Below are 17,264 nucleotides of genomic sequence, written 5' to 3'. Positions count from 1 at the left end.
CTTAGAAGGCAGGATCAAAACCCTCTCACTATCACAAGAGCCCATCTCTTTCTAACAGAGTAAACATTAGCAGCAGCAGGTTTGATGTGGAAGAACAAAATGCAGAAGCTGTTGAAATTTAAGGAACACTTTGCGCTCAGGAGTTTCACAGTAGTTTGGCAACAATACAGGGAGTGAGAGATTCTGATCTTCAGCAATCAGCTGAGGGAGTTGGGGGCGTTTAATCTGGAGAAAAGGAGGCTCAGGGGAGACCTTATTGCTCTCTACAACTGTGTGAAAGGAGGCTGGCACTTTCTTTAAGAGCTGTGCTCAGGGTGCAGAAGAGTCAAGAACTTAAAACCAGGGCTCTGTCTGAGACCTTATAATCTGAATAGGTGGCAGTGCCAGCAATCCCTATTGGCAAGGATGAGTTTTAGGCAACCCAGTCCCGAACTGTAACATTCTTCACATCACTTGAGCGCTGTTAAAGCTCAGTGATATGTTTGAGAGCCAAGGGAGAAATAACTAATGTTAAGACACATTCCTTCTAATCCCGACCTTCAAAATGCTGTAATGCTCAGCAGCTAAGCTACAATTTGCTTTGATGACCTTTTAAAGAGAAAATCTGCACTGCGATAACAGTCCCCCACAGCCGAGAAGGCAACACTCATGAAATACAGTTTACATGATTAATATATTTTACTCAGTATGTACACAGTTCTCCAAGTAAATTGGGTCATAGAAAGGCAGTTTAAGAAGTGTGAAGTATCCTTCTTGCCAGGTGTCACATGGGATGTGTCTTTGGCTTTGCTTCCTCCAGCTCAGCATCCAACCAGCGGAACCCGCGGTGACGGCGCAGGACTTCGATGGCTTTTTGCTCCAGAGGTGTTGGTTGAATACCCAGGTCTTCAAAACCAGGAAGGTCAGGATGTTTCATGTCTGTCGTGTGGAACTTTAACAAGAATGGGGAGGGTAGGGAGAAAAAGAAAAAAAAAGATAATTCACTTGATGAAATCAACAGCATTGCACCCAATGCAATCATTCACATACTGGTTTTCTCTCACTATTTTTCCTCGAGAAGAGGAGAAGATTCAATGTGGCCCTACAGAACTATGGCTTAATTACACAAGGTATTGAATACCAGTGACCTCAACATGAGATACAGGTGTTCTGCAACCAGCAAAAAGCCCTTCAGGCTTCAGGTTTGGATTCAGGACTGAGCAGCAGTGAGACATGTCTTCCTTTTCTCCCCATACATTATCAGGGAGGTTACTGCCTTGCAAGCACAAAATTAAGCCAAACTTGCAAGGGAAGTTCACTCTTGAACTCAAATTATGTACATTCTTCTTTGTCAAGAATATGTGTGTTGAATTGTCACCTCTGGTAGGTTGTTTTGCTCTGCTCGTGGTTTAGAACAGAGTCCCTTGCTCATGGTTTAGAAGAGGGACATATTTAATTTCATTACCACATTTGCAACACCTAAATCTTAGCACATGTAGATTCACTCTTATGCTGTTGTTCCTTGAAAGGTCTTTAGGTCAACCATGTGTAATATTGTATAGACTATTTAAGGATGAAAAGTTGGGAAAGAGGAACAATCAGACACAAAAGTGACATGAAGAAACTCCCCTCTTACATCTCTACCCTGGGCCAATAAAGCCAATAGCATTACAACACCAATTCTCTGCAGTATGGGACAAATCCTCCCTTCCTTTATTCTACAGTTTTTCACAGTGATTTTCAACCAGAACAGGAAACCAGTTTATTTTACAGATGGAGAAATGTGAACACAGAAATTAATTGCTTAGAGCTATTCAGTGAGCAGTTTTAAGTAGAGGACTCAGTTCTCCCAGATTCATAGCAGTATCCTGTCTCAAATTAATTTGGGGATAATCTGTTCAAAATAGGCTATTGATACTGTGTTACAACAAAAGGTCTTGAAACTCCAACTCTGAAACAGAGTTGGGAGAGTCCCTCCCCCCTCAGAGAGCAGCAAGCTTAGGGACTGTACATGATCATCTTTGCTAGCCTACACATATGCCAAGTTTTGACATTAATACTTGCTAAATCCTACTTTTTCCTTGCTTGCAGTTGTTTTTCTCCAAGTTACTTCTCCACCCCCAGTGAAACAAACTGAGAAGACAGGAATAAACATGAAGCTGCAACATTTTCATGAGAAATACACTCTAATGTTAAGTGAGAATTTGGGCTGTATCCAGAGTTGTCAGTTCAACTTCAGTTGTTAAAAACACCATTATCTGGATGATATAAGTGACTTTAATGCATCTAGAGGTACATAAATGGACCTAAGAGAGTGGGGAGTATCTCTCCTTTGGCTTTGCTATTTTCAATAGCATGTGTTTTTGGGGAAGGGGGCAGGGACACAGTGAAACAGGCAGCCTTGACCACTTTTTACACTTAAGACATTTTTTAAAATATCCATCTTTGTACCATCCACACAGTCTGAGGGCAATTCTTTATACCCAAATTCTGGCCAGTGAACTGACTGAAATGCTACACCACTTGTACAAACATTTCAGCACTCCTTGAATTCAAACCTACAAGTGCAAGTCACAAATACACAATGAAACATTTCCCAAGAAGGATTTGGGGGTTGTCCCACACACTTACCCTGTCCACTTTGTCCCGTGTTGTCCATGGTTCAAATGGATTCATCTCAAAGAATCTTGCAACAAAACTGTAAACAGAAAGAGTATTGCAAAAGTACAGTCATTATTCACGTGCACAGAAGAAAATGAACTGGTAAAAATATTTCACACATAACAAGAGCTTGTTCTGTAGCTGTTCTTGCAAGCTATGAGTTCATTAAAGCACCAGCCACCAAGTTCTTAGTTGTGTTTCTGGTAACTTTAACTGTTTGCTACTGAATTAGAGAGTATTCTATTATTTTACTGTGAAAGGGAATGGAGAAGCAAATATCTAGAAGTAAAAATGAGTGTTAGTGGGTGGGGAAATTAAACCCCCACATCCAATTCCCCACACATCAGAGGCATTCAAGTCCTGCCCCTGGCCTTTCATCCAAACTCTGCTCCCCAGTGGTGTGGGCAGTAATCCAATTAGTCACCAAGTTTCCTTCAGTGCCTCCATGAAAAAACACACTTGCTGACAACTAAATGAGTTATCAGCCCTAGAAACAAGATGATGGAATCTGCAGCAATCTATAAAAAGGATGAGGATTAGTACATTTGCACTTTTCAGATATGAAGTTTCCCTTGAAACAAAGAAAATCTGGCAAAGAAAATAAGGCTACAGCTCTTGCTCAGTGTCTCAAGACCAACTTCTTACTGAAGTGCCCACCTGGCAGACTAGGATTTATGAAGTTATTGCACGTAAACAGAACTAGGCTTATCTGCCTTTTAGACTCAGTCTTTTCTCAAAAATATGAAATACCACTTAGTTTAACCCATAAATAAAGAAGTGCAATATGGACTGCAGCAGATGTGAATAAACTAATAAGCACCTTTTTAACAAGCTGCTCTGTGTCAGCTGAGCCATGTTAACCTGATGCCTCTTACATGCAACACAGAAACAGTCACCACAGTTTAAGATGTTCTATTATCCATCAGCAGTTCCATGGACCCAGTGGTGAGTCCTACTGGCAGATTGGCAGGAGGGCTCCAACACTGGTGACTGCTTTAGCTTACTAATTGGCATTGTACTAAGAGCAAGGAAGACAAGCACCCCAAACATGAACACATCTCAACCATGCTGAGCACTGCTTCTGAAATGGCATTTATTATTGAGGTGCTCTTCGAAAGGATGTGATTATTCCTTAAGGATCAGGCCCAGGCTCAGATTTACACTGCACTTTTCCATGCACTAGTAATATACTCAGTGCACATACAGCTGCAGAAACAGCTCAGGGCATGCAAACAGCCCACTGTAGTCAGCTGAAGTGATGCTACACCTTTCCCTTTTTATCTCCCAATTTATTACCATCTTTTAAAGATGTTACTGTCCTCATACCATAGACAAAGAAATGCTTGCTCACAACCACACTGCTCAAATTGCCAGGCCAAGATCTCAGTATGAACTTACCTCTAACACTGGCCCAAATCAATACAAAAGCCAGTTTCTGTCATCCATGTTAAATAACAACTGGCCAGAGCAAATAACCAATGCAACAGGTATTTATACTTCTGTGTTGCCTCCCAGAGCCCCAGTTTCTTACTGAATCATAGAATGACAGGATGTGTATGGTTGGAAGGGACCACAGTGGGTCACCAGCTCAAGCAGAGTCATCTCAGAGCACATGACACAGGATTGCATCCAGATGTTTCTGGAATATCTCCAGTGAGGGAGACCCCACACCCTCTCTGGGCAATCTGTTCAGTGCTCGGTCACTGCACAGCAGAGAAGTTCTTCCTCATGTCCAGCTGGAACTTCCTGGGCATCAGTTCCTGCCCGTGGCCTCTTGTGCCATTGCTGGGCACCCCGAGCAGAGCCTGGTCCATCCTCTGCCCCCTCCCTGCAGACACTGACACACATGGATGAGGTCCCCTCTCAGTGTCTCCTCTGGAGGCTGAACAGCCCCAGCTCCCTCAGCCTCATTGGGGTCCCACTTACTGGTAGAGAGGACGTGGGAGCGGGTAGGGAATGAAGGCTCGATAGGACGTTGCGTAGATGTACTCGACCATGTCGTACAGCAGGTACCGGTGAGGGCTGAGGGAAGAAGCAACAAACATTACAGGTAAGTCAGGGGTGCTTCAATATACTTAAATACTGGCACCAGGCAACAAAAAATGTTAAAGCCTTCCAGCCCCTAGGGCCTGCTTTTTTCAATCCAAATGATTTGTCCACCCTGCGGCTCATGGGGACCCCACAGTGGAGCAGGTTTCTCCTGGAGGACTCCAGCCTGTGGAAGGAGCTGGGGAAAACTATAGAGATGAGGAAGCAGCAGAAAGGCACTGTGGGGAATCTGGCTGCTAGCCAAGGCCAGTCCACCACAGTCATACTGGATAAAGCGGATTCTGGGTGCTTTTAAAGCACACCTTTAACGTGCTCCCTCAAATTCTGAACGCAGGACTTCCAGTGCTGGGATAATTTTGCAGCCTGCAATAGAAGGAAGCCAGAAGGCAAACGGAAAATTAAGGATGGTTTATTAACAACACATCCCATCTTTGGTAGCAAATGGCTGCAGGGGAATTGATTCGCTTGCCTTTGCACGACTAAGAATATACTGTTGTCTCCAAAAGCACGAGGAAGAAGCCAAGATAAATTTTCCCAAAAAAATGCATTCTCCCTCTCTCTCAGTATGGAGAGAAGGAAGCAGCCAGTCTCCTGCACACCTGCAGTAGTTTGAGAGAAACATATACCATTGGGAATTCCCATTCCTTTCTTGTTCAGACTTTGACTTGGCATTTTATACTCGATTTTTATAGATGCCTCCGAACTGAGCCATCAGGTATCTCCCTTGGCTTTCAAGGCAATTTGCTGGTATTCACTCTGATAGGCCCAAGATCACACAAGATATCAAGGCCTGAGGTTGCATGAAAACTCAGCCTTCAAGTGACACGTTTTTCAGAAAAATAACCACAATCAAAATCTGTTGATAAATGCTGGGAAAAAGAAAAAGAATCCCAAATTACTACTACTTTAGCTTGCAAAAGGAAATGAAATATTCTAATGGATATACTTCAAGGTAGGGCAGCATATCTGGGAGAATTCAAAGAATTCTACACTCAGATTTCCTTACGAACTTCATCCAGATTGCTGGATTATAGAACCTGAGAGATATCTGCACTTATGAAGCTACACTAAAGGATTTTTTCTTGACAAATCATCAAACATTAACAATACAACTTCCCCAGGAATAGTCTCCCATTGAGTTGTCAGTACATGAACCCCTATTTTAGCAGACAGCAAAGCTCTAGAGAGCATCAGTATTCAAGACACCTTTAAAAAGTGGACGAAGTAAAATTAATTCCAAGGAGGAAAGAGAGGAACAGGTAAACCATAAAAACCTTCAGTCGTTCAGAAACAGCAAAGACACCATGAGCTGTCATAGTTAAAACTCCATTCCACCATATGATAGCAAAAAAATCCCACACCCCCCCAGAAATACTCTGCTCTTTTCCAAAATTAGTATTTGAAACACAAACTGGTAATTCCTCTCCAAAAAATGTAAGGAGGTGTATCATGCACCTTTAGTCAAGGGTTATGCTGCACAGTTCCTTTGGGTTTCCAACACTGATTTGGAACATCAGTTTAGACCAGCACTCATTCAAAGTCTTTTCAGGCATTGTTATGTTCCTGAAACCACAGCCTGGCATCCTTCCTTGGATTCCTGCCTCTGAAACCTGGGCACTGAACTCCTGGTCTTCTGTAAACTGCCAAAAAGTTAAACCATGAAACTGCAGGAACACATTTAAAGTTCAGCCCTTCCATCTGGATGCAAATGGTGTTTTATTTAGTGCACAATTCTCAGTTTCTCCCACAGCTGGAACAGTTGCTTCTGCTGAGGCAGAGCTGAACCTAAAACCAGATGCCTGTCCTTCCTTTTGGGGCAGGTGGCTTTGGATTTGTACTGACATATGTTCAAGTTTGCCCCCAGGGGGTAAAACAGTCCCTCAAAGGGTTAATCCCATCACATGTTGTGGGTTTGCATTAGTTGTGTCCATCTGACACCTACATAGCTATAAAAAGGGGGTTTGAATGGCTGTCCAGCATTTGTTTGCACTGCTTTTTCAGTGTGACACCTCCTATTGCCCCAGTGCTTCTAAAGCAACCTCAGGTTACTTGATTATTGTTGCTGTTGTTAGTTCTTTCAGACTACTGTTAGCTTCTTTCTCTCATTTTACTAGTTTTTGAGTGGAAGTCCCTCAGCATATTCCAAAGGGAGTTGAAGACCCACTTGCTGCCTGTTCCAGGGCACCTGCCAGGATAACAACTTCCTCAGCAGCTCAGTTAAAGCACAGAACAAACTGGCACGACATGAGTAAGAGCCAAACAGACAATAATCTCTGAATCATGGGAATAAAGATTCATCACTGCAAGTCTCACAGAATGAGCAAGGAAAAACCAATTTAACCTCAGATAAAATCCTAGTATCTTTGCAAAATCCAGATATGATGCACACTTTTGGCAGGTAAGAGGGAGAGACAGAGATGTGCATGCAATACAAAAAAAAGAAAGCTGTTCAGCATCATTTATATCTTAGTTAGCAACTGTTTTCTTTACCAACGAATCTGATGTTCCTTTTACCACATGTTGGAACGAGACCAGTTCCAGTGCTGTGTTATAGGAACAAATATGGACCCATTACCTTCCATTTGCCACAGTTTATTCCCAATGACCCATCGTGACTTGGAGCTTCTGTACACGAAATATTCCAAGAGATCATCGACTCACAGAATGGTTTGGTTTGGAAGGGACCTTAAAGATCATCTCATTCCAACCCCCTGCCATGGGCAGGGACACCTTCCACTAGCCCAGGTTGCTCAGAGCCCCATCCAACCTGGCCCTGGACACTTCCAAGGAAGGGGCATCCACAGCTTCTCTGGGCAACCTGTAAACCCCCTGCCTTTAACAGGAGAACCACTGCCTCTAACTATTCTAATTCCAGGTGTTTTCCACACAGCTTGCCAGAATTTTCTCCAAATCTATGTTGTCCAGCATGCTTCCCAAGATGCCTATTCCTCTGTGTGCACACACAGAACATGAAATGCAATGGGGCCCAGACTGGGATTTTCAGAGGACTCACAGGAACAGCTCGAGTCATTTTTCCTCCCAAAAAGGAGGTGGAATTTATTGCAGCTCAAACTGTGTGCATGGATGGAGAAATTAAATGTACTGTGCAGCATGCCAAAAAATGACACCAAAAAGAAGTACTTCAGTTAATTAGAATCAGAAAAGTGACCTACCCAGCCAAGGCATATGTTTTTCCTTTTGCATCAGGATTCTTAATTGCATTAATAATTGCCTTTGCTACATCAACCACCTGTGAGGAACAAATTCACACCGTTACCAACAGGAAACAGGAATATATGCACATACTAATGTTTCAAAAATTATTTACATGTACCCAATCCACCCAGAGAGGATTTGGGATTGTTTGTTTTATTGAAAACTTACATATACTGGTTGTTTCACTGTTTTTTTGCCCAGAGCAATGAGAGGCACACCACCAAACCAGCGCATGTCTGCCAGAAAGAGGGAGAAAATCTGTGAATCCTTTCAGGAAGCAAACAACCAAGACACTTTACAACATACTGAGTGTGGAACTCTTCTGAAAACTGACTTAACTTTAAAAAAAACCCCAGAATTGGAAAGAATTCCCATCCAATTCCAGTAGCATTGATTTCCACACACAGTTTTCTTATAAACAAGGAGGGGAAGGCTGTATTTACTGTTTAGAGTGGTTCAGAGATATCTCAACTTGGAAAGACAGAAAAACAGGTTCCACTCTATCCTGTGCAGCAATCTGTTGCTCATACATCAGATATTATTGTTGCTTCTGAGCCCAGAACGACTCAGGTTGATTTTCATATTTGAGCATTACCAACTTGACAAACTCCTTTCAGGGTATAAACTACTTTGAGGGTTCAGATGAGCTGAGAATAATCTAAATTAAAAAAAAAAACAAAAAACAAACAACACAACAGTACACACCTTCCCTCAAAATAAAATAATTTAAAAAAAAATAAAATCAAAGAGCAAAGTCTAACTAGACTCAGAAAGAATTCAGTCAAGAGGTAATTCACCATGTTTCTGTGTTTCCCACTATTCACATTCAGTAACAAAGTACATTTCTGATAAAAACACACCTGCTTTTCAGAAGCAATTCCCCTTTTCCTCTGTTCTCTACAGTTATACGGATCACACATGGGTTTATTACTTCAAGAGCACATACTTGCATAATGATTGAGAAATCGGTCTTCTCTCCCAAACATCTCTGAGGGCTTCAAAATGATGGCATCTGGAAATTCTTCCCTCACCACCTTCTCTCCAACAGCCTAGCATTTAATTAAAGTGAACACATTCATTAGACCCACTCTGAACAAACCAGAAGTGGATGTCTGACTACAGAACTGAAAGAAATGACACCATCAGAAGGACAAAAACTATCTGTATCTAAGCCATTTGATCTTTGAGATGTTACACTCCAAAAGCCCCAAAAAATCCCACAGATCATTTCTTCTGCTTGAGATAAAATGCAGTCTCACTAGTGAAGTGACACCAATTTAAAGGGACAAGTTCAAAAAGAAGCCTAAATAAATAAACAGATTCATACTAAAGATAATGCAAAGTACAGTGAGACCAAACAAAACAAAAATAGCTGAAAAATTGACAATAGCTGTATTAAAAAAAAAAAAAAAAAATCAGTAATAGAAAATTATAGCTCCTAATAAGGAAAAAATTATAGGATACCAAACCCAGATTTTTTTTTTTGTACAAGAGCAGGTAACAATCCCACTTCAAGGGCTCATACCAGATACTCATCTGTTTTTGCAACATTCATTTTGGCATCAACTACTGACTAGGTCATTCCAGCCTTAGATGTTAGGGCTGATATCAGATCCCAAACTGTCGACTCAGTTCTTCTTTCTTAATGACAGTGATTTTAGATGCAAAGATATTCAAGGGTAAAAGAAAGGAAAGAGTTTTCAGGAATACAACACCTATTTCCCTTCAGAGCACATGGAGTACTAAGGAAGATTTCAAGCTCCAGTAAGTAAAGTACCTCAAAAGTGTCTCAGCTGCAGAAAACATTCCACAGTAAATTCACACACTGATTTCCTTCAAACAGACCCAGTTGGGGAAACAAACAAAATAAAATAAATAATTTTTTAAAAAGTAGGCTCTCGGAAAATATATGCAAAAGGATTCCAGACTTACTTTGCTCCTGAGGTACTTGGAAGGACTCTTCAGGTTGGCATTCAGGTGAGAAATGTGAATGAGCGTTTCCACACCAGCTTCCCTACTTATCTGTGCGATAGTCTGAGGAATATTTACAAATTCATCTTCAAATTTGAAGTTTCTAAAACAAGGCAAAACCCAAATTTTACTTTAAGAGCAACCAATCCTGGCTGCCTGCCAACCAGGGAGAAAAGCAATCACTAAGTATTACCTGAATGTATTTCAAAAACCCATCTTGATGCTCTTTCTTACAGATTAAGTTTCCTTTCATGAGGGACTCTTCATATAATAAAAATCAGAGGCAAGTGAATTACAGATTCTCTGTTTTTCACACGTTAAATCAGCAAGAAAAATCTTCTTGCCTACTTGTCAGCAACAAATAGAAAACTCTGCCTAAGTGAAAACAGGTTATTTTTATTAAGAGAAGCCCTGCTGCATCTTGAGCTCTGAGCAAAGCTGTGTATTTACACAACCTGTTCAAAATTTGACTTGATTTGATGAACTTATTTACATTACAAAGGAGCTCAAGAATTCTGAGCAGTGCAAGTCAGGGCAGATGCCTGGCATTGGGGAAGTGGACAGAAACAAACCAAAAATCACAGAGGTGCTCATGCAAATGGAAAAAAAAAAAATCAAATTGTCAGAGCATTTAGAGCCATTTCAGAGGAGCCCTAACAAGGGGCCTATATTAGGGGGTTAAACTGTAAACTAGTTTGGCATCTGATCAAGAACAACACAGAAGCTCTGTCTCCAAGCAGAACTGACACATAGGCTGGCAATTCTTTGCAACTATCCCAAGACTTCTAGAAAGAGAACTGGTCTCTTATGTCTTTATATTATCCTTGTAAGCACCCCTCAGTCTTGTCCATTTGCTTTGGGTAACGAACATCTTATCCAAACTCTCTCTCTCTGTCCTTACCTACTCCCACAGCTCTTCAGATCCCACTGGACTCCAAAGAAACTCTTCAAAATAAGAAGTTATTTTTGACCCTTCAATAACTAATCTGATCCTGGGAACCATCACTTCTGTTCTACTCACAAAAACAGATTTAGAAACACACAAGAACAAACAACATCCCTCCTGTAACTATGGAGTTTCAAACAACATGGCACACACAGATGAGTCTGTACATGAATACAAGGCAGGGAGGAAAGTATTTCATGGCAGGCTTTCCTTATTTTGACTGATCTCTAAATCTAATCTCTTTTTTTTTCCTTCCTGCCCAAGTTTTTCAGAGACTTTGGGATGACTACAATGGTTAGTCTGACCTTGTGTTTAACAGACCACAGAATTTTATCTCACGGTTTCAGCACCACCACTGACACCAACAGGTATAAAATATGTGATAAAAATACGTGTGCAATGCAGTGGTAAGATGTGTAATGTCCAAAAGTCTTTAACTTGTACCAAGACTTGTCTGTTTGAATCTGTTGAAACTGTCCAGAGGACAGCTTGAGGTTTGAGGGGTTTTCAACTAGAATAAAACTTCGTGGTGTTGTCCTCACACTTCCCTTCACTAAAAAAGAAACCCTCCTTTACACAAATCATACTTTTTACACAAATCCCGAAATTTTGAGTGGGGAAGTAGCCATGAAATACATATCAGAGACAAACAGAGATTACATTGTCCTTGTACAAACTGTACAAACTTTGTTTTTTTCCCCCCTCACTCCCACATTAAAGAAATTTATTCTGCTTTGACAGGAATAAGTATTTGATCTCTATTCCAGGAAAAATAATTATACCATTTGAGACTACTACTTCTGATCTATTAATACAATTTACCTACTTATTTTACATTTTGAACATCAAATGGCTGTTCATAAAAAAAAGAGCAAGAGAGGCATTAGGTTTGTAAAAACAGATGAAACTGATATCTGCATTTGTTTACCAGGATAGCAAAATTATGTACCCCATAAAGGCAAATCACACAATTAGGGTTTTGTCTGGCAGATCTGCACAAGGCTTTAAATAAAGTGGACATAATTGCATGCATACAAAAAAAATGAGGCTATTGCAAGTATTCTTAACTTTAAAAAAATATGGGAATTTTTTAATGGATTTCAAAAAGGAACTATTCTTAGAAATTATCATTAAAAAATGCTTCTGTAGCTAATATTGTCTGTGCCAAAATTCTATCAAGGAATGATGTCAATAATCATAATCCTAGGGAGTCTCCATTAGCTATTCCTGTATATTAACATTTCCAGAGAGTAGGAAAAGCTTGATCAGAGCTTAGTCTAGTAGGCTACAACTCATCACTATGCCCAAGTGAAAGGACAAAATCTCACTTCTTTAATAATGTAAATATCAATATAATGTAAATATAAATATAAACGTCATATAAATACACTGTAAATATAAGAAACTGGTGAGCCTGTGTCATTTGTTGGAAGGCATTCAGGGAACATCTGTGAGGTGTGGGAAAGCAGCACATTGATCTTCCTGACAGAAGCTGGAAAATGATAGAAAGAGTGCCCTTTTCCAGAGTGCATCATAACCAGGGTTCTAGGTAATCATTTAAAGAAACAGAAGAAATTTTATATGCACAGTTTTAGCTTTGTCTTTTTGTAGAAGCCAAGAACAGTGAAAGCATCACTGCACACACATGCTAGCCATGTAAAAACGTGGCTACAACATCCAACCCCTGGTGCAAACCTATCAGTATAGGAAAAAAAAAGGCAAATTACCTTGTTTCCCACTCCTTTCCAACAAGATTAATGACCACGTTGCTGTGTTCCACAGCCCTTCGGATGGAGTCTTTGTCCCTGCAGTCCCACTCCTGTAACCAGAGCATCAAACGGGAGAAAGATGAGATGATGTGTAAAGAGGCACCATCAGAGAAAGCTCTTTCACACCATTCCCATTTGGAGTTGTGTCTCTGAGAGTGATTAACAGATTGCTTTGTACAGCAATGAGTTGTGTTTGATCCAAAGACAGATCTAAAGCCAGAGCAAGGGACTTACAAAGAAGAGGAGCTGCCCCAGGTCCCCCATGGGCCGCAGGTACATGAGGTCATACTGATCACAGCGATAGGGGATGATCACCTGAGAGCCAATTCGACCTAAGAGCCCAAAAAAAACCCCAAAAGTTTCATTTATCTCAAGCAAACACATCACTTTAAGTAGGTGAACTTCTAAATAAACGAAGCTTCTTTTTTTTCCCCAGTATTAAAGAACAACATTAGATAAAGGTATCTTGGATACTTGTCTGCAAAGCTAAAAGTAGAATAGAAGTGAGTCTTTGAACCTAGATATTTGGAATTCTTAAACAAGACTTTTTGTTTTTTTGAGTATTTAGGCTTGTAAGACAAAATACAGAAGCTTGCTAAAAAACAACAACAAAAAACAACGGTGTGCCCCATAAACATAGTAAAATACCTAGAAGTGTATCACACACAAGGATATTTACATTTTTTTAAGTTGCATGAAAGGGAGAAGGGAGGGGAAAAAAAAAAGGCAAAGGCTATTTTCTGAAACTTAAAATACAAAAGGGCAATTTTAAAGAATTCTAACCAAATGCCTGCAAATATTTTAGTGAAATGTCCTAATAAGGCTAAAACCAGAAGAATCAAATGCGTGCTGTATCCTCAGATTTTCAGTCTACAGGCTGAAAAGCAATACTTGAAGGAGTATGACTTATTTTAATGACCCTAATCTTTAAAAGCTCTGAAATATCCTAGATTAAAACTATTTAATTAATTAAAACCATAAAACAAATTTTACTAATTGCCACATCCTGGCACTTTAGGAGACCAAACACTACAAAAGCATCGTGCAGAACACCTGTAAGACCCGAAATGCCAGAGGTTTCTAGATCCCCCTGCAACCCGAAGGGAAATCAGTTTCCTTAAACAGCTTTTATGTATTTGTTTAATTAGCACTCCCAGTACATCACCTAAACGGTTGACAACATATCTTCCCAGGAAACCTGTGGCCCCAAAGACAGTGGCCACGATGCCACTGACAGAGGATCGCCCGCTCCTTCCATGAGGGATCACGGCGTGATGGACTCGGCGGTGCTGCTGCAGCACGGAGGGGGCTCCAGCCAGGACAGAAATCCCAGGCCCTGCAACACAGAACGGGAGTGTGGGACATCAACTGGCATTTGACACTGCTAACTTACAGCTTATGCTGTTTTTCTCATTGCAGATCCGTTAAGGGGTTGGAATTAGATGATCTTTAAGGTCCCTGCCAACCCAAAGCAGTCTATGGTTTGATGATAAATTGACAAGCAGAGAGTTTGGAAGGAAGGAACATGTTCCCTCCAACCAAATTAGCCAAAACAGAGAAGATTTTTGAAATTTGAAGTGTTTAGTGCTACTGCATGTCCATGCTCATAAAAAGAAATGGACAGATGAAACACAAGCTGCATAAACACAAGGCAGACATCTGACTGTAAGAGCTGCCGCTGGAAAACCACCTTTGGGATACAACAGAAACCCAGTAAATCACTTCCCAACCTTTATTAAGTCATGGGCATAAGCATTTTCTGGACAAGAATAAGCAAGTTTAATGTTCTCTGTGTAAATCTAAGTAGCAAAAATCACAATGAAAATGAGTATTTGATATCAGAACAACAGATGCATTAGGGAAAAACAAAACAAATGCTACTTGTACACTGAATTAGGTTATATGTGACCAGGTATTACCAGTTACACAGTGGCACTGACACTGCAGCCCTGATGTTAAGAAGATCAAAAGAACAGGGAATGTTTAGATATAAATTATATTGTTACATCAGCTGACAGAATTCAAATCAGAAAATCCAGCAAGATCTCAGTGCCTGAAGGAGGTTTTTCTCTACCCAAAAGTTTGTCTATCCCTATTCTCTTCATACCCCACAAACTGGAAAAAGATACCACATCTCCAATTTTGTCCTGAAAGACAGTCACAGTAAATAAACCAATAACACATACACTTGTACTTTTCAAATTGGTAAACTACACATAGAAACTATGCTTCATAACTGGTTGACAGAAACAGGACAAAATAAGATATTTTGTCTTACCCCTACTTAAAGTAGATATATGACTTCCTAAAAAGCACCTTTACTACAAAATAGGCCCAAGAGTAAACTGGGCACGGATTCTGTCTTTAAGGAGCAGATATACAGGGCCTTTCCACTACTGAAACAGAGACCTTGAGACTTTGAAAACAAAAGGAAGACACTCCCAGTGTCCTTACCCAAGCTTGGTACAAGTATAAAGGATCCCACTGAGGGATCTTGTTACCTTGTGGTGTTCTAGTAACAAGGGGCTTGTAATTTAATTTATTTTTTAGGAAATGCAGACTCACAGAAAAAAGCCTGGGTTCTTTATAATCAGCAGGATTCCTTCAAGTATTTAAAAAAAAAAAAAAAAAAGCTAGGTGATATGCTGAAGTGTTGAAGAGAAAGTTTGACAAGTCACACTCCCCAATGCTTTGTTCATATGCACTTTTCTTTCTAAAAGTTTACTAAAAAAAATACACATATATTGATACTGATAATATTAAAACTACTTCTGTTACTTTTAGATAGGAAAACGTTTCAGGTCTTACAACACAAAACCTAAATGTAACGAGATTTCAGTCCACTGTGAGCACCTGCTGAAAAAACAGTGTTATTAAACAGATCAACCCGTAAGAACGATGAGAAATGTTAAAAATAAATACAAATGTGTATCTTTCAACTATTTTGTTGGCTTTTTTTGCTGCTATTTCTGCAAAAAATTATTGGTGACAGGCTCTTCATAATGCTATCACTGGTATATTAACAAATAATTACTGTTTTGTGTTCTCCCACCTTTGCGGGTACACCTATTGTTGCTTGCCTTGCACTATAAGGAATTTAGTAATGAACATCTTTTCTTGTTCCATAAATCTGCCTGCAAGATGTGCCATAAATTATCACCATCTATGGCCATATGCCCAACCACTACTATATTCACTACAAATTCTGTCGCCCAGAGAAGCTGTGGCTGCCCCATCCTTGGAAGTGTCCAAGGCCAGGTTGGAGAGGGCATGGAGCAACCTGGGATAGTGAAAGGTGTCCTGCCCATGGCAGGAGGTTGGAAGGAGATGATCTTTAAGGTCCCTTCCAACCCAAACCGTGCTGTGATTCTGTGAATTAAACCTCAACTATCCACAGTAAACTCGAATCATCTTTTTCTCCACCCAAAAGTTTGTCCATCCCTATCCTCTCCATACCTTACAAACCAGAAGAAGATCCTACATCTCCGATTTTGTCCCGAAAGGCAGTTTGACAGCCACATAAGTATAAACACAAGTTAAAAACCCACAGCTCCCATTAAAAGTTTCTTAAATTCCTCCCTTACTTTTACCAACCAAGTAAAACCTGTCAGTCACCTCCCACCTCACCCAACACAGGAGCGTGCGCGGAACCAACCTAAACAAAAACCGACTCTCTCTAATGGCCGTAAAGGCCCAAACACAAGCTTTAAATATAATGTTGGTAGTGGAACGTTACTATAAATCACGGCAAAAAGGTCAAAGTCACCTAAGAAACGGCAAAAAGGAATGCAAAAATAAAAAGAGCAGTGACAGTCCCAGCGCGACAACCACGGCTACAACCTGAGCCCACCCCTGGCGGCCCTTCGGGCTCCAAATCCCACTTCCCCGAGCAAAAGGGAGGCAGAAACCCGATCACTTCTGCCCTAGAAAATGTCATTTTCGCCAGCTGCTCTCCAGCCGCTGCCCTGCGAGCTCCCTCACCCAGCGCTTCTCCGCAGGCTGAGCACTCCCCGACGCCCAGAAGGACATCCCGGGCACCCCCCTGGCTCGGCCGGAGGCCCCAGGACAGCCTGTTTCCCGGCGGGAGCGGTGCCCGGCGCTGACACTCACCTGCCCTTGGCAGCCACAGCCCGCGGGCGCAGCGAGTCGCGGCCGCCTTTGTGCCTTCCCCGGGCCAGGCGGCGCATGCGCGGCGGGGCCGCGGCCTCACTGCGGCTGCGCTGGGCGGAGACGGGGGGACGGGGCCAGGCGGGACCGGGGCAGGGGGGACCGGGACAGGGGGGACCCTGAATTACGGAATTAATTGGGCTGGGAGGGAGCTGTGAGGTCACCCTGAGCAACCTGCGAGCGAACGCCGCCGTGACAACCGGACCATGGCACTGAGTGCCGCGCCCCGTTGTTCCTTGAACACCCCCAGGGGCGGTGACTCCACCGCCTCCGTGGGCAGCCCCTTCCAATGCCTGACCACCCTTTCTGGGAAGAAATTGTCCCTGATGTCCAACCTGAACCTCCCCTAGCACACCTTAAGGGACTGTGTGCCCTTGTCCTGTCACTTGTTGCCTAGGAGCAGAACCCGCCCCTCACCTGGCTACACCCTCCTTTCCGATAGTTGTAGAGAGCAATAAGGTCCCCCCGAGCGTCCTTTTCTCCAGGATGAGCCCCCCCCAGCTCCC

At 41.7% G+C, this 17,264-nt stretch overlaps 1 protein-coding gene across 1 annotated transcript; it reads right to left on the bottom strand.

Annotated features, from left to right (window-relative positions):
• Positions 1-654: 654 nt before the first annotated feature.
• Positions 655-16,778, bottom strand: NDUFA9 (NADH:ubiquinone oxidoreductase subunit A9). The gene is given in 12 exon segments (XM_029965191.1): positions 655-931; positions 2,611-2,677; positions 4,567-4,662; positions 7,863-7,939; positions 8,074-8,141; positions 8,852-8,954; positions 9,838-9,979; positions 12,550-12,641; positions 12,826-12,923; positions 13,757-13,927; positions 16,702-16,748; positions 16,750-16,778. Coding segments are annotated over 12 exon segments (1,158 nt in total). The 3' UTR covers positions 655-763.
• Positions 16,779-17,264: the final 486 nt, after the last annotated feature.

Source organism: Manacus vitellinus, unplaced genomic scaffold (genome assembly GCF_001715985.3).
Source record: "Manacus vitellinus isolate BGI_N305 unplaced genomic scaffold, ASM171598v3 scaffold_90_pilon, whole genome shotgun sequence".
Lineage (NCBI taxonomy): Eukaryota > Metazoa > Chordata > Aves > Passeriformes > Pipridae > Manacus > Manacus vitellinus.
This window is presented reverse-complemented; position numbering and strand designations above follow the sequence as displayed.